The sequence below is a fragment of the Cygnus atratus genome, chromosome 29 (genome assembly GCF_013377495.2).
Source record: "Cygnus atratus isolate AKBS03 ecotype Queensland, Australia chromosome 29, CAtr_DNAZoo_HiC_assembly, whole genome shotgun sequence".
NCBI classification, from domain to species: Eukaryota; Metazoa; Chordata; class Aves; order Anseriformes; family Anatidae; genus Cygnus; species Cygnus atratus.
Window position 1 is genome coordinate 1,459,714 of NC_066390.1, and position 23,566 is coordinate 1,483,279.

A 23,566-nucleotide genomic window follows, 5' to 3' on the forward strand; every position below is an offset into this window, starting at 1 on the left:
AGCCACCCCCCCCCGCAGGGTCTCCTCCTGGTGGCTCTCACGGGCTCGTGCCCCAGCTTCTGCCACCCCCCCCCCCCCCCCCCCACCGAAGCTTCCCCTTGCTGGCAACCCCAAAACCCCTCGGCAAGGGGCAGAGCCCCCCCCCAGGACACAGCCCCCGACTCCTGGCGCTGCCGGATCCGGCCCAGGGTGCTGGCTGCCAGGAGGTGGGGACAGAAAGGGGGGGGGGGTGGGGGGGTGGGACGCGGTGGCAGCGCCGCAGCCGCAGCCCTAAAAGCGCGTCCCATCACTTATTCATGCCGCGGGAGGCTCCGGCAGCGGGAATTAGCTAACTAGGTCAGGCAGGAGGGGCGGCAGAGCCGCTCGCCCCCCCCCCTAATCCGGGATGCTCTGCCCGTGTCCCCCCGGCCTGTCTGGGCAGAGGAGCTGGCACCACGCGTGTCCCCAGGGCGGGTGACGCAGCCGGGAGGGGACAGTGGGGACGGCGGCGCCTCTGGGTGCTGCGGGTTCGGGGTCGGGTGCCGCTCTCACCCCTCTGTGTGGCACGAGGACGGGGCAGCAGCCTGCACGCCATGCTCTCCATCGTGGCCTGGAGCTGGGGGAAAGGCACCAGGAACCCCGAAATGCTCCTAAAACCATGTGCCCCCCCCCCCCCGCCCCGCCCCCGCTCGTCCCCTGGGGGTGTCCGGCTCCGACGTCACGCAGCGCCGTTAATTATTGATGCACCAAGCGCTCGCGTGCGGGCGGCCCCGCAGCACCCCGCTGCTCCGGGGGGGGGGGGGCTCGGTGGCCCCAACCGGGCTGTCCCCGGTGCTGGGGTTCAATCCTGCGCCACCCCGAGCCTCTCCTGGAGGCGGGAGTGGTGAAATGGAGGACGCTGCGTGTGATGCTCCTGGTTTTTGGGGTACGTCTCCCTGCACGGGGTCCTCTCCTGGGGTCCCCTTGGTTGGGGAATGACGGGACATCCCCAGCCGTGCCTCCTCCCAGCTCCCCTCCCTCTCCATCCCTTCCTCCCCTGCAATTTTCCGGCCTCCTCCAAGCAACGAGGACACAAAACAGCAGCCGCGACCTCGCCCGTGCTGTCAGCAAATAACCGCGGCTCCCTGGGGCTGCCCGCGTGCGCTCTCGGCTCGGCCCACTTCCATTTTACTCCTCGCCGGGCTTTTACGGGAAAATCCTGCCCGGCTTCGATCCGGCCTTGCCCTGCTCGGCCGCGTCCCGGGAGCCTTGGATGCGGCCCCAGCTCGGCGGCGAGGAGGAGGCTTCAAAGCCCAGGAGCTGCTGGGGAAGGTGGAGGGGAAAGCGGCTTCAGAGCCGTGCGGCGGCGGGCGGAGAGGCTGCAAAGTCATTTTGGGGGGGGGGGAATATCGGGGAGGAGAAGGTGGAATCGGGCACAGATGCGGGGTGATAGCGCTGGGATAGATGCAGCAGGGATCTGGGGATGTCCCTGGTCCCTTGGCCACTAAGCACAGCGTCCCCTGGCCCTCGACATCCCTGAGCATCCCTGCCAGGGCGGGGATGGTGGGTGCTGGATGTGACCCAGGGCTAATAAAACCCTCCAAGTGCATCGGGCTGAAAGCATCCCGTGGGAGGAGGCGGCTGCTTTCCTGCTCCTGGCCTGGAGGGAAGCCAGGGCACAGGCGTTACGGCCGGGACAAAACCCTTCCCCGCAGAGGAGGGGACGAAGTGGCACGGTGGCGATGCGCCGCGGGGCTTCCCTGGAAAATCGCGCTCCCGGGCGGGATAAAGCAATGGTTAATTCGGGGCTTTTATCCACAAACGTTTGCAGGCTAAAAATATCCCTCCTCCGGGCAGCACCATTCCAGGAGAGCGCGTCCTGACGGCCCGACTCGTTGCCTTTTTTGATGGGCTCGTGGCTTTGGTCGAGCCGCGCTGGCCGGGCTCGCCGTGGGGCAGCCGTGGTGCCGCGAGGGGCAAGGCGCCGGCGAGGGCTGGGACGGGACCTGCCCCATCGCCGCTCTTTTTTTTTTTTTGGGTAGGAAAAGCAGCGAAGGTCAAGGGGAGGACGGGGTTAAAGCCCTCTTCATCCCGGAGCTCTTCCTCAGCCTCTTCGTCCACCTCTCGCCCCTCTGCCTCTGTCCTACCAGGGCTGGTGGCCCACGGGCAGCGCTGGTGGCCACGATGTCCCGGCTGGAGGTGAGTGCCATCCTTCCGTGCCATCCTGTCCTTGTCCCCAGGTGCCTTCAGCCCGGTGCTGGAGGAGCCGCTGGAAGGTGGGAGCAGAGCTGGGGCTGCGCAGAGGGCAAAAAGCTTTTGGGAAAGAAGCCTTTAAAAGGCCACCTCCAGCACCCGTCCTGCCTCACCGCCCGGCTTGGTGTCCCTGCAGCCTGTCCCCTCTCCTCCCCGCAGCCTGTCCCCTCTGTCCCCTCTCCGTGCCGGCTCCCGGCCCTTTATCGGAGCTGCGCAGCGCTGGGGGCAGCGGGCCGGGTGCCGATTATCTCCTGCAGCTCCCTTATCGCCCCGCGGCCACCTGCAGCTTGGCACGGCGTGCCAGCCTTTGGGGTGGCCCTCCAGCCTCCCAGGTCCTCCAGGGAGGGGAAAATCCGGCTGGAGGATGCGGAGCGGCGCGGGTGCCTCCGTGCCCCACCGGGAGCATCGCCCCCGGCATCGCCAAGCGGCTTTTTCCTCCGTGCAAAGCACCGATTCCCTTCACCCCACCATCCTGCTCAGCACCGCTTGGCCTGGGCACATCCCCACGGCTGGCCCCATCACCCTCGGGGACCCCTGTCCCGGAGATGGGTGCTCTTGTCACCCCTGGGAAGGGCGCCCTGGGTGGCTCGATGGGTGCCCGGGCTATTATTAGCCACCCTCGCCCACGTAGGCAGCTCATTAAGTTTTTCCCGCTGTGGCAGCGGATGTGGGTCAACGTTTGAGGTTTCACTGTTGATTTTTTTAATTTCCTCTTCAAAACAGATGAGTTTCCTCCCAGCTCGCTGACGACAGATGCCGCCGGGGGCCGGGCACGGCGGCGGCGGGGCGGGGGGGATGAGGCCGATGGCCCCTCGGCGGGGATAAGGCAGCGCCTCGGCGGGCTGCCCGGGTGCCCCCTGTGTGGGTGAGTGACGGAGGTGGGGGCCACCCAGCCGAGGGTGCGGGGCTGGTTTCACCCCAAAAAGGTTGGGGGGGGGGGAGGGAAGTGAGGGCTGGGGGGACGGCACGGCAGAGGGGGCGGATGAGCGGGAGGTGGATGGATGTGGGTTTGGGGGGGGCGGAGGCGAGGGGCTGGGGGAGCTGGCGGGTGTCTGGGGGAGGTGGGTCCTGGAGCACAGAGAAACCTCCCCCCGTGCCAGGAAGGTGCTGGGGGGAGAGGGGACCGGAGGGGCTGATGGGGACCGGGGCCGGGGGTGGCACAGGATGGGGCTGGGGCGCTCCGGCACGTGGCTGGGACAAACGAGCCACGCTGGGTCCCTGATCCACGGTCCCGTGCGCCGTGGCCTCTTGCTTGGCTCTGCAAAGCCCCCGTGTCCCCTGGGGACAGGCAGGCTGGGGGCTGGGGGCAGTTATCCCCAGCTTTGGGGGGGGGTCACAGCATTTCCCTGCAGCTCCCGAGGGGCTGGAATGGGGGAAGCCCCGGCCACGTGCCCCCGGTCGGGCTGGATGCGGCCTTGATGAGCACCCGGCTGTGGGGTGGCCGCTCCCCGAGCCCCCAGCTGCCCCATCCCGGGGACCGATCCTGCGTGGGGTGGTCCGGGATCGATCCTGCGCACCCTGAGGTGCCCGGGGGTGACGTCCCGGCCCTGGGGGCTTCACCCGTCCCGCACCTGGCCCGGCGGGAGGAGAAATGGGGAAATGGTGACAAGGACGAGCTGCGATGCGCCCTCCCTCCTCTGGGGACTTTCGGCACCGCTGCAGCTCCGGGGGTGCACGGGGGGGGTGTCAGCGATGGCACCCACGGCTCACGTCACCCATGGGTGCAGGGGGCTTGGGGTGCCCCCAGGGATGTGGTTCGGGTGTGCAGGTTGCTGAGGGGGGGCCCTAAATCCAGCTGTGAGCCATGACCCCACGGACCCTGCCCCCATCCATGCCATGGCAGGGGGCGAGGGACCGTGTGTCCCCTGGGGGTGACACGGGGGAGCAGGGCAGGAAGAAGCAGCTGGGAAACAGGGGCAGGAGCGGGATCGGAGGTGCTGTGGGCGCACCGGCCAGCCCCGACCCTATAGGGCTGGGCTGGGGACGGGATGGGGAAGCTCCTATGGGATTTAGCGGGGAGCGGACGTCGCTCCCCAGCAGGGTCGTACCAGGCTCTGGAGATCTTCATCATCTGTCCCAGAGGGTGCCGGGCCCCGGCGCAGGTCCGTGCGCCTTATCGCAGCCCCTGCAGCTCTTCCGTCCGCTCGCACGGCTCCCGGCACCGTGGTCCCCCAGCACCCATGGGCCCCGGGGGCGATGCCTGAGCACCCCTGCAGCGGGATCGCTCCCCAGTAAGGACGGGCAGCAGGTATGGGGTCGGAGATGGGGTCTTCGCTTGCTGCTGTCCCCGCTCCTGAAAAGAAAAAAACCCAAAGGGAGCCCTGAAGGATTACGGTGCCGTGCGACGCGGCCACGCCAAGGGGTGATGCTGGGACTTGGGGATGCCGTGTGGGGCGAGGAGGGATGCGGGGTGCACCCACAGAGCCCCCTGTGGCACCCACGGCCTGATGCTGGAGGAGGAGACCCCCCCCTACCCCCCCACAATCCTCAGGGCTCTCCTGTCCCCGCAGGGTCTCCTGCCCCCACCCCGGGAGAGCCCCGGCCCGCCTGGAGCTGCCATGGAGGGCGCCTCGGTGCTCAGCCCGTCCTCGTGGGAGAAACGGCGCGCCTGGGTCAGGCAGAGCCGCTGCTGGCGGACCACGGTGGTCGAGGAGGAGGCGGCCGCTGCCATGCAGGACGTCCCCGAGCTGCAGCCCCCCCACCTGGACGACGTCTTCCTTGAAGGTTTGGGGGCGCGCCGGCAGGCGAGCGCACGCGTGAGCGGGGCGTCTGCACGCCGGACTCGCTCGTGAACGCGTGCTCGTGTGCGTGCAAAGGCATCTGCGAGCACGTGCATGGGTGCGGCGTGCCCGTGGGCACTCGCACGTGGACGCGCACGCTTCCCGGGGCTGGGCAGCGCCGCTCCGCACCGCGCTTGAGCCGGTGACCGCAGCGCAGCGGTGGGGGGGGGGGTCCCTCGTGCTCGGCTCGTGCTGCTTTATCTCACCGGCCTCTCTGCTCCCCGCAGGAAGCTCCTCCAGCAAGATAGAGACGTGGCTGCAGCACTGCGGGTGAGCTGCCGGGGCTGCAGGGCACACGCTGCCTCCCCGCTGCCCCCCCCCCCCCCCCCCCGGTGGTTTCTGCACCCCTCGGCACCGTCCCCGTGAGCCCCAGGGGTGCGGGACGATGCCGGCGCCCGCGGCTCGCGCCTGGCCCTTGCTGGAAGTGGCACAGGAGCCGCAGGCACGTGTGTGCCAGGGGGGGGACAGCGGCGTTCCCCCCCCCCCCGCACACTCCCTGCTCGCCCCCGCACAGGAAACGCAGATGGCACCCGGCCCCAGCGCTGCCACCGTCCCTGCGGGGAGCGGGTCCCCACGCCTGGCGTCACCAGGAAACCCCCGGCTGGCTTCGGCTTCCCCCGTTGGGCTGGGCAAGAGGGGTGGCAGGGGGGGTCCCAAAAAAAAAACCCACCTCAAAGCTGGGGTCCCCTGGGTGCTGGGCATTCCCCCCCCCCTCGCCCCCCCCCCGGTGCCATGCTGCCACCTGCAAGCCGAGCCACCAGCCCGTTGTCCTCCCCAGCTTCGTCCCTGTCCCCCTGCGCTTGTCCCACCCTACTCAGGATCCTTCCAGCTGCAGCCCCCCCGGGATCGGGGATGGGCAGCACCGGTGGGGGCTAACTGGGGGTCTGCTCTGGCCTCAGGTCATCCGTGGAGGTGCTGCCGGAGGAGCTGGGCTTGCTGGGACCCTACGGTACGTGGGATTTGGGGTGGGGAGCCCGAGCGCGGCGCGGATGGGGAGGAGGGTGGTGGTCCCTGCGTGTCCCCAGAACCCCCCCGGCTCACGGCCGCGCTCGCTTGCAGGCTGCGGGAGCAGCGGCGCCAGCTTCGAGGACGATCTGACGCTGGGAGCTGAAGGTAGGGGCCACCCCCAGGCTGTCCCCTCCTGCGGTGTCGCTGTCCCCAAGGGGCAGAGCATCCCCGGAGGATGCAGGGGACAAAAACCGGATGGTTTTGGTGTGGTCACGGTCAGGCTGGGGCTGGCCACCCGTCCCCAAGCCCTGCATCCACTGGGGCTGTGACCACAGCGAGCGAGGTGTCACTGCAGCACGGCTGGCAGGCGGGGGACCTGTCCCCAGCCCCCCGCAATGCCCCACGTCGCTCCCCAGCACCTCTCTGCTTCCCTTTTCCAGCTCTTCTGCTACCGGGGAATGACAAAGCCACCGGCAGGTGAGAGCTGGGTCTCACCCCTGTGCACTTGGTGGGCTGTCCCCAGGGCTGTCGGGTTGTCCCCAGGGCTGTCACATTGTCCCCAGGCATGGGACAGGCTGTGACACCCCCTGGCATCTCCCCCCCCCCCCCCCAGGGCTCTGCGGGGCAAGCAGCTCAACCTGGGGCACAGCATGGCATCCAGCGCCCTCTCCAGCGTCACCAACAAGACCAGCTCCAGGTAGGGGCTCCCCGACGGGGTTGCTGGGGCCACCCCCCTCGTGACACCCGTCCCCGTGGCGCTGAGCCGGGGCCGTCCCCTCCGCAGCATCTCCGAGGTGCTGGAGTGGTGGCAGGCGGACGCCGAGGAAATCCTCTACAACCTGGGCTTCGTGCAGAGCGAGCCGGGCGCCGTGGCTCGCATCCCCGCGCGCTTCTTCTCGGCGCCCTCGCAGGCCAAGGGCATCGACTTCCAGCTCTTCCTGAAGGCCCAGGTGCGGCGCATGGAGATGGAGGACCCCTGCCTGATGCTGGCCAGTGAGTGACACCCGGGTCCCCAAGCTTGGGGGGCGGGGGACAATGACATGGGGAGCTGCATCCTGCGCTTGCCCGCCCCCCTAGAGCCGGGGTTTATCCGCCGCGCTGTGCTTTGCTCCATGGGGATGGTGGCAAAGACGCTCTCGTGCCTCAGTTTCCCCACCTGTGCCATCTGGGGAGGCCACCCCATCCCTGCTGCAGCCCCCTGAGCACCCCTCACCCCCTGAGCGCCCCCCCTTTGCCTCTTCCTTCCCCCCCCCTCCCAGGTCGCTTCCAGCAGGTCCAAGCTCTGGCCGCCACGGCCGACGCGTTCTTCTGCCTCTACTCCTACGTCTCCAAGACCCCCGTGCAGCGCATCTCCCCCTTGCGCCTCGCCTGGGCCGACCCCGACGTCCCCGATATCCGCGTCTCCCCCGCCCAGCCCGCCGTCCTCTCGCCCGGGGACCGCCTGAAGAAGGCCGTGGCCAAAATGTGCCTGTACACGGCCCCCCGCACCGGGGACAGCCCGCGGGGGGCCGGCGCCCTGGGCAGGGTGGTGCAGGAGGTGCTGGAGCGGGCCAGGGAGGAGAGGTTTCGCTTCGACCCCCCCGATGGCGAGGGTGGGGAAAGGGACATTGGTGAGGTGCCCCTGGGAACGTCACCGCATGGAGCCCCGGGGTCTCCGCCGGCACCCCCGTGGCCGGAGCGGGGTGTCCCCAGGTGTCACCGGCAGCTGGGGCTGTCCCCAAGGCTGTCCCCAGAGGGGATGGACACTGCCGAGGAGCGTCCCCGTTGCCTGAGCCCTTCGGTGGGGGGTCTGCCGTGGACTGGGGGTGCTCCGTGCCCCGTGGGGACAGGACAGGGGGGCACAGAGGACAGGCAGCTGTGGGCGGACGTCGCCTCGTCCCCAGCTCCGTGCGCCGCGGCCACCCATGGCGGGTGGGTGTGCGCCACCCCCGAGCAGCCGGGAGCCGAGGGGGACTCCGGTTTTGGCTCCAGCCCCTGGGGGACCTCCCCCGGGAGGAAGGAAGGGGCCCAGCCCCCCGGCGAGCCCCTGGACTCCTGCGGGGCATCGTCCCCTTGGTCCCACCAGCCAAGAGATGGAGGCCAACGGGCCCGGCGGAGCAGGGGACGGCACCGGGAAGGTGACCCAAGGGACACCAGATGGTGGCAGGGGGATGCACCAGGGCTGCAGCCCCCCGGGAAGGCTCCGGCAGTGGGGGGGCTCTCCCCCCATCATCCCAGCTGGGCAGAGACGCGCTGCGGGGAGGCCCCGGACTCCTTCGAGATGGAAGAGGTGAGGGGCAGCGGGGGGCTGGGGAGGGGGCGAGGGGAGCGGCGCGGGGCTGCCGGGGGGGCGAGGAGCTGGCGAGGAGGCCGTGGAGCAGCAGAGGCGGCGGCGGTTTGGGGGCTGAAGGATTTAGAGCCTCTCGCACGATGGAGCATCCTTGCACGCCCCCAGCCACGCTCACGCTCGTGCACGGAAGCATGTCGGTGCACACTCAGAAGTGCATGCGCCGTGTGCACGTGCATGGATGCGCCTTGGCGTGGGTGCGCGTGCATGCACAGGTGCACCTTTGCACAAACACACGCGTGTGCTCACACGCACGCACGCCCTTGCACACGCGCTCCAGCCCCCCCCTCGCCCTTTGCACAACCTCTCCCCGAGCCCCGGCCTCTCCGTGCAGGTGCCGAGCGCCGGTGAGGACGACGGCGATGCCCACGAGGAAGCCGGCTGCTTCTTCCCTCCCTCCCTGCGGGTCCGGAGAAGTAAGTCGGGGGGCTTTCCTCCAGGGGGGCAGGGGGTCACACGGGGGGGGCGCAGAGGTGCTCAGGAGCTGGGGGCTTCCTCCGGCACCGCTGCCAGCGCGCCCCCTCCCCGCGCTCCAGGCTTGATGCTGCAGGGGGGCAGCGGCCACTCCGACAGCAGCGGCTTCGTGGAGGAGCCGCTGCCCGAGCAGATGCCGTGAGACCCCCCCGAGGAACCCCCCTGCCCACCCCCACCGCGGCGCCAGCACCGGCCGGGAGCCGCCGATGGATGCACGAGGGATTTTGCCCCCCCCCCCCCCCACCCCGCGTTTTGGATCCCGGAGCCCGTCCTCAGCCGAGGGCTGAGCACCGCGTGGACACGTCTGGGTGTGAGCGTGCGTGCACGTGTGTGTGTGTGTGCACCCCGTGGTTGTGCTGCACCAGGAACCTCTCGACTCAGGACTTTTACCCCCAACAGCACCAGCATCCCCCCAAACCCTGCCCTGTTTTTACTGGGGCTTCACTAGCACTTTGGAAACGCTCTGCTCCCCGGGCGCGTGTAACACTAGGACGGGGGTTTGCCGGGGCAGAGCCCACAGCACACTGGAAATAAAGTTCCCCAAGGGATCGGGCTGTGGCCCTGCCTTGCTGGGGGGTGGGTGGGGGGGCGAGCACACAGATGAGGGTTGTGTGAAGCTTCTGGGGTGTGCAGAGCTGGAGGAGGTGCTGGGCTTTGGCACGACTCGAGCAGCGGGTGCTGCTCGGCGTTTGTTTTGCTCTCCATCCTTTCTCCCAAGCCTCCCTCCCGTTTCCTTATCTGGCTGCTTTATGGCTCGGGGCCTGTGCTTCGTCTTCCTGCCGCCTTATCTGCGAAGCTTTGCTGTTCTTCCTCACCTCGCCCGCGGTGCCCTGCAGCTCCCTTAACCCCTCCCGTGCTGAATAACGGGGGGCGGCCTCGGCACCTCCCGTGGCCACGTCCCCAACAGGGGGGTCCCCTTTCTGTCCCCTGGTTTGGTGGCAACCGGCCCCAGCTCTCTGCCCCGTCTCACCTAGGGCCACATCTCCATCCCCACCGGGTCCCAGCCAGTGTCCCCCCGTGTCCCCATGGGCCACCAGTGGCCGTGCTGCCCCCCCTCACCCCCAAATGTGGGGACAGAAGCATGGCGCCTGCGGTCGGCACCGCACCGCCTCCGGGTGCCGCGCGCTGGGGAGGAGGAGGAAGGCCCCAGCCCCAGGGCAGCAGCGTTTGGATTAATGGGGAGGGAAAGTCCGGGTGGAAAAACAACCCCCAGCACTTCCCGGTGGAGAGCAGCCAAGGGTGGGATTATCCCAGATTAACCACGCAGCCCCTCGGGGACCCAGCCTGGTTCCCACCGCCGCTGTGCCCTGGGTGCCACGGGTGCTGTGCAGCGGGGGCTGCATGGGACCCCCAAAGCTGGAGGCTCGCGGGGGTGTGCGAAGGGGCTGGGACCCCCACCGTGACCTGCAGGCACCTTCCCAGTCCCCTCGCTCTGCCTGGTCCCGGTTCCTTGGCTGAAGAGAGGAATAAATCCTTGTCATCCGGGCAGGTCAAGGACGGGGCCGTGCAAAGGGTCCCGAAAAAGCCTGGAGGGGGCTCAGGGGTGGGCTGTGCCCCTCTGGGGACACCCACGGCCAGTTTCATCCCAACCATCGGTCACACTGGACTGGGACCAGGGCGAAAACCAGCGCCCAGCACCAAGGAGCTGCTGGGAACAAGCCCCTCGCAGTGGGGACTGGGCAGGGGACGATGTCTTCATCCAGCTTTGTTCTTTTTCCAGGAGAAAAAGAGCCTCGGCCTCGTTAAATTTCAAGCAAATGTTCAAGTCCTCGGTGCTTTCGAGACCTCAGCCTGGGGTTTTGGGGCCGTGATGAATTAATCTAGTGGGATTCAGGGTCTTGTAAATGATGTCTTAAACGTGAATGGTTATTTTTGTACCGGAGTAGTGAGGAGTGATGGGAGGAGAGGATCCGGGGGGGTCTCCCATCCAGACCCTGCCTGATTCGAGGCACACGGGGATGTGGCCTCTTGTCCCAGCTCCGGGGAGATTTTTCTTCCTGCCCACCCAGGACGGACCCAGGCTGCCCGAGCATCTCCTGGGCATCCTCCCACCGCCCCCAGACCTGCTCTCGTTACCACCACGATTTTTTTCCCCAGTTCCACCTGAATTGTTTTCCTGCAGCTCCAGCCCAGGGCAGGTCTCTGGGCATCCTCCCACCACCCTGACCCCAGACCTGCTCGCGTTACCACCACGATTTTTTTCCCCAGTTCCTCCCAAATTGTTTTCCTGCGGCTCCAGCCCAGCTCTCTGGGAGGGCTGGAAGCACTCGGGTGAATCCCGTGCCGGCACCGCAGCGGGGCCACGCTCGGCTGCCTTCGCCCTCGCAAAGACGTGAGGATGAAGCTGATCCGGGCGCACAAAGCATCGCGGGTGGGAGAGGGCACGGCACGAATCCCTCCTGGGCGATGTTCGTGTGCTGAGCGGCGGGGGGAGAAAACTCAGCCTCGGGTTTTGCATTTCTGCCTCTGCCCTTCCCCACAGCCCCGTCGTTCGCCTCCCTGCGCGGCGCCTCGTTCCTCCCTGCGCACGCCCCCGTGGGGAGAAAACCCCACCCCAGGCGGTGAGGATGCTCTGGGTGTCCCCAGACTTGCAGGGGGCGATGCTCTGCCCTGCTCAGCGCCAAAACGGGGAGCTGGGGCTGGACCAGGAAGGTGCTCCCGCAGCGTCCCCGTCCTGCAGCATCCCCGTCCCACAGCATCCCTGTCCCACAGCATCCCCGTCCCACAGCATCCCCGTCCCACAGCATCCCAGTCCCGCTGCCGCCTGCATCCCCCACAGAGCCACCCCACACTTTTATCCCTGCATTCCCCCACCTTTGACGCATTTGATGCCCCATTTTGCCTCCCTTTTTCGCCTCTTTTCCATCCAGTGGTAAAAAACAAAATGCTCCCAGTTACTGGGGGATACTGGAGCGTACTGGGAGGGGTATGGAGTGTACTAGGAGGGTATGGAGTGTACTGGGAGGGGTATGGGGAGTATTGGGAGGGGTATGGGGTGTACAGGGGGAGTACGGAGTGTACTGGGAGGGGTATGGAGTGTACTGGGAGGGATATGGGGTGTACTGGGGGGGTATGGAGTGTACTGGGAGGGGTAGGGGGTGTACTGGGAGGGGTACGGGGTGTACTGGAGGGGTATGAAGTGTACTGGGAGGTGTATGGGGTGTACTGGGAGGGGTATGGGGTGTACTGGGAGGGGTACGGGGTGTACTGGGAGGGGTATGGGGTGTACTGGGAGGGGTATGGAGTGTACTGGGAGGGGTATGGGGTATACTGGGAGGGGTATGGGGTGTACTGGGAGGGGTATGGGGTGTACTGGGGGTGTGTGGATGGGAGCCACCCAACCTGCCCAGACTTTGGGCACCGCTCCAGCACGTGGAGCCCAGGGGGACGGGGACCGGCCGCGGTTTGGCTGGGGCTGGTGGCTCCCGGAGGGGCTGCGGGGGCTAATCCGGGCTAATCCTGCACTGGCCCCGTGCCCGGGCGGGGGCACCTTCCCCCAGCCAGCCCCCCCCCGGCCCCCCAGCCCGGCCGACTGGTGCCCGCTGCCTTCATAAGGGACGGGGCCCAGCCTGGCCTCATCACCCCTGGGCTGCCACCCCCCGACGTCCCCGGGGACGATGAAGCTCTGGGCTCTCCTGGCGCTGGCAGGGCTCGCCTGCAGCCTGGCTGCTGCCTGTGAGTAGGGCAGGTCCCCTGGGGGGGGGGGGGGGGGGTCCTGGGGGGGGCAGGAATGGGATAAGATGTCCCCAAGGGGCTGGCTGGCTCGTGCACGGGGGGCTCTGTCCCCATCCTGACCCCACAATGGGGTCGGTGACAACCCCTCTCTCTTCCACCCGCAGTGCCGACCGACGTGACGCCTTCCGCGGGCACCGGTGAGCTGGGGGGGTTTGGGGGGGGGGGTCCTGCGTGGGGACGTGAGGGGGGGGTCCTGAGGGACCTGAGGGGGGTCCTGAGTGGGGACCCCGCTCCCCAGGGGGGCTGCTGGCTGGGCTGCAAGGCGCAGAGCATCCGGACCCTGCTCCTGGGGGTGGCTTCTCCCTTCTCTGGGGGCGGCTTCTGCCTTTTTCTGGGGGTGGGCTCACTCCTGGCAGCCCCCACATCCCCCCCCCCCCACCATCCAAGCACCAACCACGGTGCCAGGGGCTCTGTTCCCACCCCCCCCCCCAAAAAAAAAAAACAAAAAAACGCAAGAAGCAGCAGCTCCAGGGCTGGAGCAGCTTTTTTTTGCCAGGGTACAAATTGGGGTGCTGCGGGGGGGGGGCCGGGGGGGGGGGGGGGGGCAAGGAGCCCTGGAGCAGCACCAGGGCACCCCGGAGACCCCCCCTCTCCCCCCGCAGATGCCGAGGGAAGGGACCGGGCTTCCGAAGGAGCGCTGGTGGACGCCACCGACCTGCTGGAGCGCCTCCTCAGGTCCCTGGGGGACACCCTGGCGGGGGCGGTGCGGCTGATTTTTGGGGGCAAAAAGGGTGAGAACGGACCCGGGGCGGGAGGGTTTGGGGGGGGGTGGGGGGGGCTGTGGCATGGCGCTGAGGGGCACCTGCGGCTCCTCCTGCGCCCCGCTGCCGGCTCTCACCTCTCTGTTTTGCCTCCTCCAGAGGGATAGCGGGCGGCCAGCAGGGTAAATGGTGTCCCCGAAGCGGTGGCCTCGCTTGGGGACGTCGGGGACACGGGGCCCTGGCCCAGGGCTCTGCACAGCGCCCGCTGCAGCCCCCTGAGGCCGGTTGTGCCCGATCCCCAGGTGCCACCAGCTCGTCCCCTGGCTCTTCTGGCGTGGGACCTGCCAAAAAGGAGGAATCGCTCCGAGGCAGAGCTGCAATAAAGCCACCCCCTAATCGCTCCCTGTCCCGTCCTGCCTGGTGCTTGCTGCGGGATCGGGACACGACCCAGCTGTGTCCTGGCTCGGGGCACGATCCTGCTGCCGGGGGGGGGGGGCGCAGCTGGTTTTGGGGGGGGGGATGGAGAACCCCGGCCCCACCGCCTGGCCACGGACCCCCTTCTGGTGCCTAAATGGGGTGGCGGAGCCCTGGGGACCTTTCTGCTTCTCCACCAAAGCCAAGGTGCTCCCGGGACGCCTCCCCAACCCCACAGTCACGGTCTGTGGTCCTTCTCTGTCCCGGAGACCCCCCCACACTGCTTCCCACGCCTGCTGTACCCAGCGGTGCCTTCAGGCCCTACAAAAACAGACCCCGAGACCCCATCCCGCAGGACTTCTCTGCCCACAAGCTCTCCATCGCCTCGGGTGCTGGGTGCTCTGCTCACCACCTCCCCCGTCCCCATCGCCCATCGCTCCGGTGGCTTTCTTGGGGTCCGGAGGGTGCAGCAGGTCACCTCCATCCCCTGCTCCATCCCACGGCACGGTTTTGGGGTGACCCACCGGGATCCGGGTGCTGGGGTCCCACGGGAGCATCCTGTGCCCCCCAGGAGGGGACCTTGGCCACGACCCTGTGCTTGCTGGGCTCCGCTCGGGGCCGTGGTGCCTCCAGGTGACCCCACTGTCTGTAGGTCCCTCCCCAGGCCCCCCAAAGGGCTCAGCTCTCCCCCCCCTGTGCTGGTGGGGCTGGATGGGGTGGGGGTCTAGGAGCATCTGCGAGGAGGACCCGGTGCTCGGGGGGGCAGCAGCTCCAGCCCCCGGGCTTGGACCCGTTCCCGGAGCCAGCTTGGCCGATCCCTTGTGGTCCCATCCCCGCCGCCGTGCCAGGATCCCTCCTACCCGGATGCCCCCTGGGTTGTTTCCCTTCCTGGAATTCCCCCCTCATTAGCGGAGTTCGTTAATTCCCGGGGGCTCTTCCCACCCCTTTGTGCAGGGGGAGCGGGGATGGCGCAGGGCTCTCTTGGGGTCCCCAAGGCGGAGGGACGAGGACACTTTGGGGAGTCCCAGTGCTGGCAGGGCTGGGAGTGAGTAGGGCTGGTGGCTTTCGGGGACAGGGGGTGACACGGGGTGGCCAGGGGGGTGCGTGGGGGCGGGCTCAGCTCCCCAGCCCTGGCACGGGCTGGCACCCCCTTGCTTTCACCCCTTCCCTTCGCTCAGCAGCCGGGGGGTGGTGGGGATGCCCCCGGGGGCAGGACTGCGGTCCCAATCCCCTTCCCACCACGCTGGCCCCTTTGCTTTCCCATTGCAGCCCCTCCACCACCTCCAGGAGCACTCGTGCACGGCCCCAGAACAGCTCCTGCCATGCGCAAAGGGGTTCTGGAGCAGGATGAGACCGAGATGAGTTAAACGGGCTGAGGCTGAGATGAGCTGAGTGGGATGAGGCCAGGATGAGTCGAGTGGGCTGAGATGGAGATGAGCCGAGTGGGATGAGATGGAGATGAGTCGAGTGCTTGTGATGCACGGCACAAATCCACCCCGGGCTTCCACTCCTGGGGCCGGGCTCATCGCAGCAGCGCGGGCACCGGTCCCGGCGTTCTGCCCCCAGATTTCGTTTTCCCAGCTCTTTCCCTGCTGCTGCTCCTTCCCCGTCCGAAATTAAGCCCCAGCCGAGCCGCTGAGCCTTCCACTTGCTTCGTGGCAGCCTCACGTGGGGGTCCCGGGGTGCCAAATGTGTGGCTTTGCCCCAAATGCATCAGCCTCAGGCCGGGGGATGCCTGGTGGCTGTGAGGATGATGATGGCAGTGCCGTGGGATGATGCTGACCTCCCCGGGGTGGGGGCAGAAGCTCTGAGAAGACGAGGAGCGCTGCCCTGGAGGGCCACGGATCTGCCCCGGAGCACAGGAGACGTGGGGTGGTGGTGGGGAGGGCCCAGCTCCGTGGGATGTGGGCTTTAGGTGTACCCCCGAGACCCCAAACCAGGGAACCAGGCTGATAGACCAGTGCTCAGACCAAAAACCAGTGCCTGCTGGTGGCCCAGACCAAAACCCAGTGACTTCTGGTGTCCCAGACCAAAAACCAGTGCCTGCTGGTGTCCCAGACCAAAACCCAGTGACTTCTGGTGTCCCAGACCAAAAACCAGTGCCTGCTGGTGGCCCAGACCAACAAACCAGTGCGTGCTGGTGTCCCAGCCCGAGGATCCAGCGGGAAGAGCATCGTGGACTTGCTGGGCTTTGCTTCAGCTTGGAGGACAGACCAAACGTGGGTGCTCACGAGCAGCCCATCCCAAAGCCTTTTCCTCACCGGTGTTGCGATGCCCTAAGAGATGCCAAGCAATATGTGATTTTTTCCCAAAGCAGAATTTTTCCGGGAAAAAAACCAACACCTCTCCTGGCCAAGCAGCCTGCAGCAGACAAAGTCTTGCCCCCGCTCGAGGAGCTGCCTCCTACCACCACCAGCTCCAGCGGTGCCGATGATCGCGCCGCCGCCGCCTCCCTCCTGGCACTTCTGGGCAGCTTTCGGAGAGAATTGAGCGATTTTCACGCTTGGGCACGCTTCCACGGGGGCAAGGTGTGTGCCGTGCCACCACGCAGGAGGGCTCTTGTGGCAAAGCCCAGCTCTGAGCCGGCCGAGGAAGGCGCAGGGGGTGGCTCAATGTATGCAGCGACAACCGCAGAAGCAGCAGCAGCAGCTCCCACCTCCGAGCTTGCCGCCGCAGGTGAGAGAAATCTCATTTTGAAAAACATGTCTTTTTTTTTATTTTATTTTTTATTTTATTTTTTTTTTTCCTTGGGAGAAGGCTCGGCACGGGGCTGCTGGGAGCTGCCGCAGAGTGGGATGTCCTCCGGGAGACGGCACAAGTTCTTCCTGACAGCTCCTCGCCGCGTAATTGTTCCCCGAGGTGGGTTTTTGTGTTATTAGCGACGGATTTCGCCTGGGATGGAGCGAAGCTTCAATTAGACGGCGGCTGACAGAGCCCTCGTGGTTTTGTGCCGGGCGGTGTAATCCGGCATGAAAGGCTGGCCCCTGTTTGCATACTGCACAAAGGAGCGTGCCTGCACGAGGCATGGCATTGTCCCAAAAACCTGGGGATTGACCCCAAAAAGGGAGCTGTTTTCGGCACGCAGCCCCTGAGCCTGGAGCTTGGTGGGGGACCCTCGGTGCCCCGGAGAGCTCGGGGTGACGGGGTCGGGACACCGAGCTGGTGGCACCCAGTGGCAGAGCAATGCTGGGGACGGCAGGACGTCACCGCCTGGGAGGTGCTGTCCCCAAATGTCCCCAGTGCGCGAACTGGGGGGACACTGGGGGTTACTGGAGCCGGGGACCACCCTGCATCCACCACGAGAGGGTGCAGGAGCTGCATCTCCTCGCCTGAATTCACCCCCAGCACCCCCGGCAGCCCCAGCACAGGGCTTTGAGGCTCCCTGGCACCCTTTTCCTGGCCCTGAAGCAGTGATGGGTACGGCCACAGCCCGGCACAGGGGGGGTCTTTGCCCCCATCCCTTTGCAGAGCATCAGGACGTGGCCCAGGACATCTCCCCAGGAGCGCCCTGGATGCGGTTTCCAAGCCGGGGTTGATTTTGGGAGCCACGGAGCAGCAGCCCTTAGCGGACCCATTTCTAATTAGCTCATCAGCTAATGAATGGATTTGCTTGTAAATTCTCGAACGCACAATGAGCCATCCTCTCTCTTTGGGGAGCAGCAGCGGGGATGCTCCGCGGCCACCCCCCGCCAACGTCCCCCTCCTTTGCCCTCCAGCAGCCCGGAAAATCGCCCTTGGCCGGCTCCAGGTGCCCGCAGAGGGGCCCGGGCTCCTCTTCCCCGGGGCTGCTTTCCTCCGAGCCGCGCAGGACCGGGAGATCTTCACGCCTGGCCGCTGACTGGGTCCGGGCCAGCTGGACCGGGGGGGGGGCCGTGGTTGTTCCCGGGGGCCGCTGCGGGGCTGCTCGGGGAGGCAGCTGGGCCAGGAGGCTGCCAAGCGGGCAGAGAGCGCCGAGCCGTGCCCGCAGCGCAACATCTGGGGCCCGCGGTGGCCGACCAGGCAGCAGCGCCGCCGCCTGTGCCAAGGCAGCCTCCTCTTCCTCCTCCTCTTCCTCCTCCTCTTCTTCCTTCTCCTCCTCTTCCTCCTCCTCTTCGCCCTCCGGAGTCCAGCCAGGGCAGGGGGCTCCGGCCCCTGGGGATGTGGGGACAGGCTCTGTGCTGGGGTGAGTCCGGTCCCAAGAGGCAGGAGCACCGCGCAGGGCCTCCGCTGATGCCAGGCTGGGTCCTTTTATTCCCACCGTGGTGGTTTTAAGGGCTCAGAAGTGCCTCAGAGAGCGGGGAGGAGCCCTGGGGCTGTCGCTGGGTTGCACCCAGGGCTGTGCCCCCACGCACAAGGCAATGCCGACCCCAAATTTCTGGGCACTGACGCCGTGCGCTGTCCCACGTCCCGGCCCCCCCCCCGGCTGTCCCGCAGCTCCTGCAGCGGAGGGTGCTGAGCCTGGGGACCCCTGCGCCACCCAGGATCTGGGGTGGGGAGCATCCCAGCGTGGGAAGAGGAGCCCCGCGGGGCTGGCAGGCTGCTGAGATTTCTTACCAGCAGATGTCAGCTCCCGCCCGGGGATGCGCGTCCGGCTCCGGCTGCAGCTCGGCACACTCGTGCTGCGGGGCCGTGGCTCTCCCGTGGGTCGAGACATGCTGTGGATTCTCCGTGCCGCTGCCTTCACCTCTTTCTCCTCCCGCGGCCTCTCCTGCAGCTTGCAGCCAGGACCCCCCCCCGGCTCCCACCAGCTGCGCCCCACCGGGTGCTGCTCCCCAGGGACGTGGAGGTGACGCTGAGCACCCTCACCCTCAGCCCGTGACCACCTCAGAGGCTCCTCCGGGAGCTTTTTTTTTGACGTCCAGCTCGGGTCCATTTGGGGTCACGCAAGGCAATGTGCCCTGACCAAAATTACCGCGTGAAGGGGAAGGATTGGGTGCTGTGCTGAGCATCCCGGGGCAGTTTTGGGGCAGGAAAAGGAGAAAAAAGGGGTGAGGGAGCTGCTGGCTGCAGCCTGGGCTGTGCCCCTGCTCCAGGAGGGCCAAAGCTGCTGGAAAGCGATGGAGCGGGGCTGGATGCAGCCCCCGGCCCCCTGTGCTCCTGCTCACCCCAGCACCCAGCACCTAGCCCCAGCACCCAGCTCCATCAGCGGCTCGGGGCTGCACCCTGTTTGTGGGGAGCCTTTTGGGGACCCTTTTCTGGGCAGGGTGCTTGGCAGTGCGCCCCTTTTCCTTTCCAGAGGGCTCATGCAATGGGGTCCTGGGGTGGTGCTGAGCGGGATTGCACCGGGTTACGGCATGGCAGGGGCTCCGCTCGCCGTCCCCCGTGTGCGACATCTGCCCGTCCCCGTGTCCCCAGCTCGGGGGTGTCCCCAAGCCCTGCTCTCCGAGGCTCAGCAGCGCGGGATGCCCGTTCCCTGCCAGCTCCGCGGGGCCGCGGGCGGCGCGTGTGGGATTTCCCAGCTGTGCCATCAGGCGTCCTGCAGGGAGCCAAGAGCGGAGCGAGCCAGCAACCGCGCTGGCCCCGAGCCCCTTGTGCTCCCCGGGGGACGGCGGGGCTGGGTGCTGAGCCCAGCTGTGCCCCACGGCCCATCTGGGCGCTCGGGCAGCATCCCACCCCCGGCTGCGTGCTGTCTGGGAGGCTGCTCGGGGGAAACTGAGGCAGGGAGCCGTGAGAAAAGCTCAGCCCGGGGCCATCTCCGGAGCCCTGCACAGCATCGGGACGGGCTGGGTGCCCACAAGCGTGGGGCTCTCCTCGTCCCAGTGCTGGGGGGGGGGCTGCAGCGAGGGATGGGGATGCCACCCGTCCCCCGAGAGCATCCCCAGCGCCTGACGCCTCCCAAGCACCCCGGATGGTCCCTTCTCCTCCAGCCAGCAGCCACCGCGCGGTGACAACCCCTGCGGCCAGCCGGACCTGGCGTGGGGCCACCAGGGTGCTCGGGAGCACCCCAGGGCCAAGCCAGCGGGGGGGGGACCCCTTTGTCATGCAGAGCATCCCCCCCCCCACCCCCCCCACCCCGCCACCTCGTCCCGGTGCCACCATCGCTCAATTTGACAAACACGGGTCAGCGAGCGCCGGCCGCGCCTGGGCCGCCCCCCCCCCCCCCTCCCCGCCACAGCCCAGCCGGGCCCCCCAGCCCCTGATTTCTCTTTAATTGCATTCCCCAATGTCATGCAAATCAGGCGGCCCCGGCGCAGCTGCCGGGATTAAATTAGACCCCGTTAATACGCGGTAATTGCGTTTCCGCACGGGCCCAGGAATTCCAGCCCCAGTGGCGGGGCGGTGGGCAGCGGGGGCCGGGGCGGCGGTGGGCTTTCACAATATTTACTCTGGCAATTACCCTCCCTTCCAGGCCACGGCCTCTCCGGAGCAATCAGATTATGGGATGGAGAGAAGAGCTGGGCGCTGGGCAGGGGTGCTGGGGGCTGGTCCTGGGCTTGGGCGCACCGGTGGGACAAGGGGACGGGGCTTTTGTCCTCCCCGGGCCCCCCCCCACCATCCTGCTCTGAGCACTTGGGTGGTGGCTTTGCCCCCTGTCTGGTGCTCGGGATGGGGCAGCGTTAAGGCGGAGCCCCCCCCAAATCCAGCCCGAGCTCCTCCTGCAGCAGCAGGACCTGCTCCAGGTCCCCCCAAATTCTCCAGCCCCGCAGGTCGGCTCCTTTGGGATCGTGGCTTTCCCAACGGGGGTCGCGGGCAGCCCAGTGGTGTGGGGAAGGTGGGGGCAATGCAGACAAGCCCAGGACCTGTCACCTCCTCTCCAGATGTCACGGGGATGGTGAAGTCACCCCCTGGGAGCTCAGAGGGAAACTGAGGCTCGGGATGAGCAGGGGTGGAGGGGGACAGGATGGGGACACGCGGTGCCAAGCCGTGCCACCAGCCCCTGGGGAAAGGAGACGTGGGCAGCGGGAGGGATGGGATGAGACGTGGGGGGACCTGCAGGGGATGTGGGGGGACTGCTGGAGATGGAAACCCCCCAGGGGATGGGAAGGGTGTGTGTGTGTGTGGGGGGGTGAGGACACGTGGGATGACGAGAAGAGGGATGGAGGACCCCCGGGAGGGACGCTGGGGGTGAGAGAACACGTCGGGTGGGAGGTCTCGGGGAGGGGGGGGGGGCACAGCTGGGCACAGGTTGGCTCCAGGGACCATTAGCACCCCCCCTGCTTTGCCAGGGGCCGGATTCTTCACCCCCTGCCCCCTCCTCCCCGCGTCCAGCAGGCAAAGTCCCCCATGGCCCCGTGCAATATAAATGGTAATGCCCGGCGCAGCTGCCCTCCCCTCCCGGCACCCACCCGGGATGGGATGGGATGGGATGGCACAAGGTGGGGTGGGGGCTTCCCCCCCCCCCACCTTCCCCCCCCCCCCCCCCCCCCCATGCACACCGAGGACCCCATCCCGGTGCTCCCGCTGGCGACAGGAGCGGGACGAGGGGAACATCTTGAGAGAGAGTGGTCCCAGGGGTTGTTGGGGGGGGGTGGTGGTGGTGGTATGGGGGGGAGGTGATCCCCCATAAGCGAACAGATGCCAAGCCCCCCGCACAATGGGATTAGCGTGCGGCACGTGGCCGGCCTTGAAAGGCAGCGGGGCCGGCAGACAATGCGGCCGGCCTGCGCTCGAGGGTCACCCAGGCGCTGGGGGGCCACGGGCGGCCCTGAGCACGGGGACGTCACTGTGTTCCCCCCCCCCCCCCCCCGGCGGTGCCCGCCGTCCCTTTTGTGGGGCCGAACCTGTTGGAGCCATCTGTCAGGGAGGGGATGGCGGCGCGGGGCAGTGGCAACAGGCAGATTTATTGGTTGCAAGCTGTTCCCCCTGCCCGGCCCAGCCCGGCGCTGGGAAGTAAGCCATGAAGCCGCTAATGAATTAATTAGTATTCCCTGTAATCCCAGGCTGCCAAGGACGTGATGGCGAGTGTTCTCAATTAATGCGGAGGGTCCTCCGCGCGTCGGAGCGCCCCGAGCGGCGATGGGCAATGGTCCCGGCAACAGAGGGTGGCTTTTGGGGTGCCACCCCCTGGCCAGGGGGAGAGCGAGGAGCCCAGTAACTGAATGGTTTGTACTGGGGAGCAATGGGGGAGAGGGGAGAAGCGGTGCTGGGGGAGGTGCTCCCTGCCCCGGTGCCTGTCCGGGGCAGACGAGATCCGTGCAGGGCTCCCTGGCTCTCTCCTCCTTAATTAATCTGTTTTTGTGTTTTATTATTATTTTATTTTTCTCTCCATAAGCCCCTCTCGCCGTCCGGAGCTGGAGGCAGAAGCCCTGGGCCCCTTCTCTCTTGTCTGAGCAGCAGCGAGCTCAGACGGGCCCCTTCTGGCCGTACCAGCAATTAATTACTCCCCCTCGCACTCTCATTACAGCCGGGAGGGAAACGCAGCCCCCCGCGCCCACCCCGAGCACCTGTGTCAGAGCCGACGTCACCCAGGGCCACCCCGAGCTCCGCTGCTCAGCGCAGCACCCGGCCGAGGAGGGCCACGGGTGGTGACACCCGAGGGTGAGCCCCCGGGTGGGTGCTGCGGGATAAAGGGACGGCCTCGGGTCGCTGCCATGTCCTGCATGGCCGTGCCCTGTTGGATGGGGAGAGTGGGGCAGGGTCCGTCCAGGTGCTGGGCAAACTGGGGAGGTCCTCCAGGGGTGCTCGTCCGGGGGTGCTTGTCCAGGGGGTGCTCATTTGGGGTTGTCCAATCGGGGTGACCATCCTGGGGTCCTTATCTGGGGGTGCTCATCCAGGGGTGCCATCCTGGGCTGCTTATTTGGGGGTGCTCATCCAAGGGTGTTCTTCTGGGGGTGACCGTCTCAGGGTGCCCATCCAGAGGTGCTCATCTGGGGGTGCTCATCTGGGGCTGTTCAACTGGGGGTGCCCATCTGGGTGTGCTCATCCAGGGGTGCTCATCGGGGGGGGCTTATCTGGTGGTGCTTATCTGGGGGTGCTCATCCGAGGTGTTCTTCTGGGGGTGCCCATCTGGGGGTGCCCACCCAGGGGTGCCCATCTTCAGGTGCTCATGCAGAGGTGCTGGTCTGGGGGTGCTCATCTCAGGGGTGCATTTTTAAGGGTGCCCATCTGGAGGCACCCATCTGGAGGTGCCCACCCACAGAAGCCCACCCTGGGGTGCTCTTCCAAGGGAGCCCACCCAGGGACACCCACCCTGGGGACCCCACCCTGGAGAACCCACCCTGGGGACCCCACCCACGTCCCCACCCCAGGCTGCTCACCCACAAACACCCACCCAGGGATGCTCAGGGACCACGGGAGCCCTCCGGAGAGCACCCACCCGCGGGGTGCCGGGGGTTGCCGTCGGGGTCCCGGGGGAGGGGGGCAGCGGGAGGAGCCGGGCTCGGTCACCTCCCCCCGAAGGAGGAGCCACCGGGGGGAGCCGCGGCCGTGCAGGAGCCGCCGGCAGCGGGGAGCGCTTCAAAACCGCCCGACAGCGGAGCTGTGCCCGCTCCCGGTGCCGCTCCCGGTGCCGCTCCCGGTGCCTCTCCCGGTGCCGCCCCCGGTGCCGCCGCCCGCCCCCCCGGGGCCGCCGCCACCATGCGCCCGGGCAAGTGACAGCGGGGACTCGCCGCGGTGCCCAGGTAAGGGCGGACCGGGACCCCCCCGGGGGACACACGGAGGACCCCGACGGCCCCTCCGACGGGGCTCCCCGCCCGGTTCCGTGCCACCCCCCCCCCCCCCCCCAGCCCTGTGACGGTGTGGGGGTCGCAAGGGTACGGGGCACCGGGAGCCACCCCCGGGGGGGTCGGTGCTGCGCGCCAGCCCGAGGGGAGCAAGCGGGGGGCGCACGGCCCCCAGCCCCAACCGGTGTCCTTCTCCCCCCCCCGGTCCCTCTGGTCGAGGCTCCCCGTGGCCGTCGGGGCGGGATCGGGCCCCCCACGCCGCCGGTGGCACCGGGACCGGTCCCCCTCCCACTTTTCCCCCAAGCAGGTCGGGGCTGGGCTGTGGATCAGGATGGAGGTGGGGGGAGATGGAGGAGATGCCCCAGCCTCCGGCTTTTGTTTCTCGAGTCCTGGGGG

The 23,566-nt window shown here is 67.7% G+C and overlaps 1 protein-coding gene across 1 annotated transcript; it reads left to right on the plus strand.

Moving 5' to 3' along the window:
- Window positions 1-4,769: 4,769 nt before the first annotated feature.
- TESPA1 (thymocyte expressed, positive selection associated 1) lies at window positions 4,770-17,427 on the plus strand. Its single transcript, XM_050715987.1, has 14 exons — window positions 4,770-4,935; window positions 5,219-5,261; window positions 5,891-5,940; window positions 6,051-6,104; window positions 6,380-6,416; window positions 6,553-6,636; window positions 6,724-6,932; window positions 7,199-7,554; window positions 8,600-8,681; window positions 8,802-8,877; window positions 11,610-11,665; window positions 12,579-12,611; window positions 13,077-13,205; window positions 17,306-17,427. The coding sequence occupies exons 1-14, from the start codon at window positions 4,770-4,772 to the stop codon at window positions 17,425-17,427; spliced, it is 1,497 nt and encodes a 498-aa protein (XP_050571944.1).
- The last annotated feature ends 6,139 nt before the right edge of the window (window positions 17,428-23,566 follow it).

Bases quoted from the DNA above. Each gene is read 5' to 3' on its own strand.
- TESPA1 (XM_050715987.1), top strand. From the start codon at position 4,770: ATGGAGGGCGCCTCGGTGCTCAGCCCGTCCTCGTGGGAGAAACGGCGC. The intron at 5,941-6,050 runs GTACGTGGGATT...GCTCGCTTGCAG, and splicing joins GGGCTTGCTGGGACCCTACG to GCTGCGGGAGCAGCGGCGCC. The intron at 6,637-6,723 runs GTAGGGGCTCCC...TCCCCTCCGCAG, and splicing joins ACCAACAAGACCAGCTCCAG to CATCTCCGAGGTGCTGGAGT.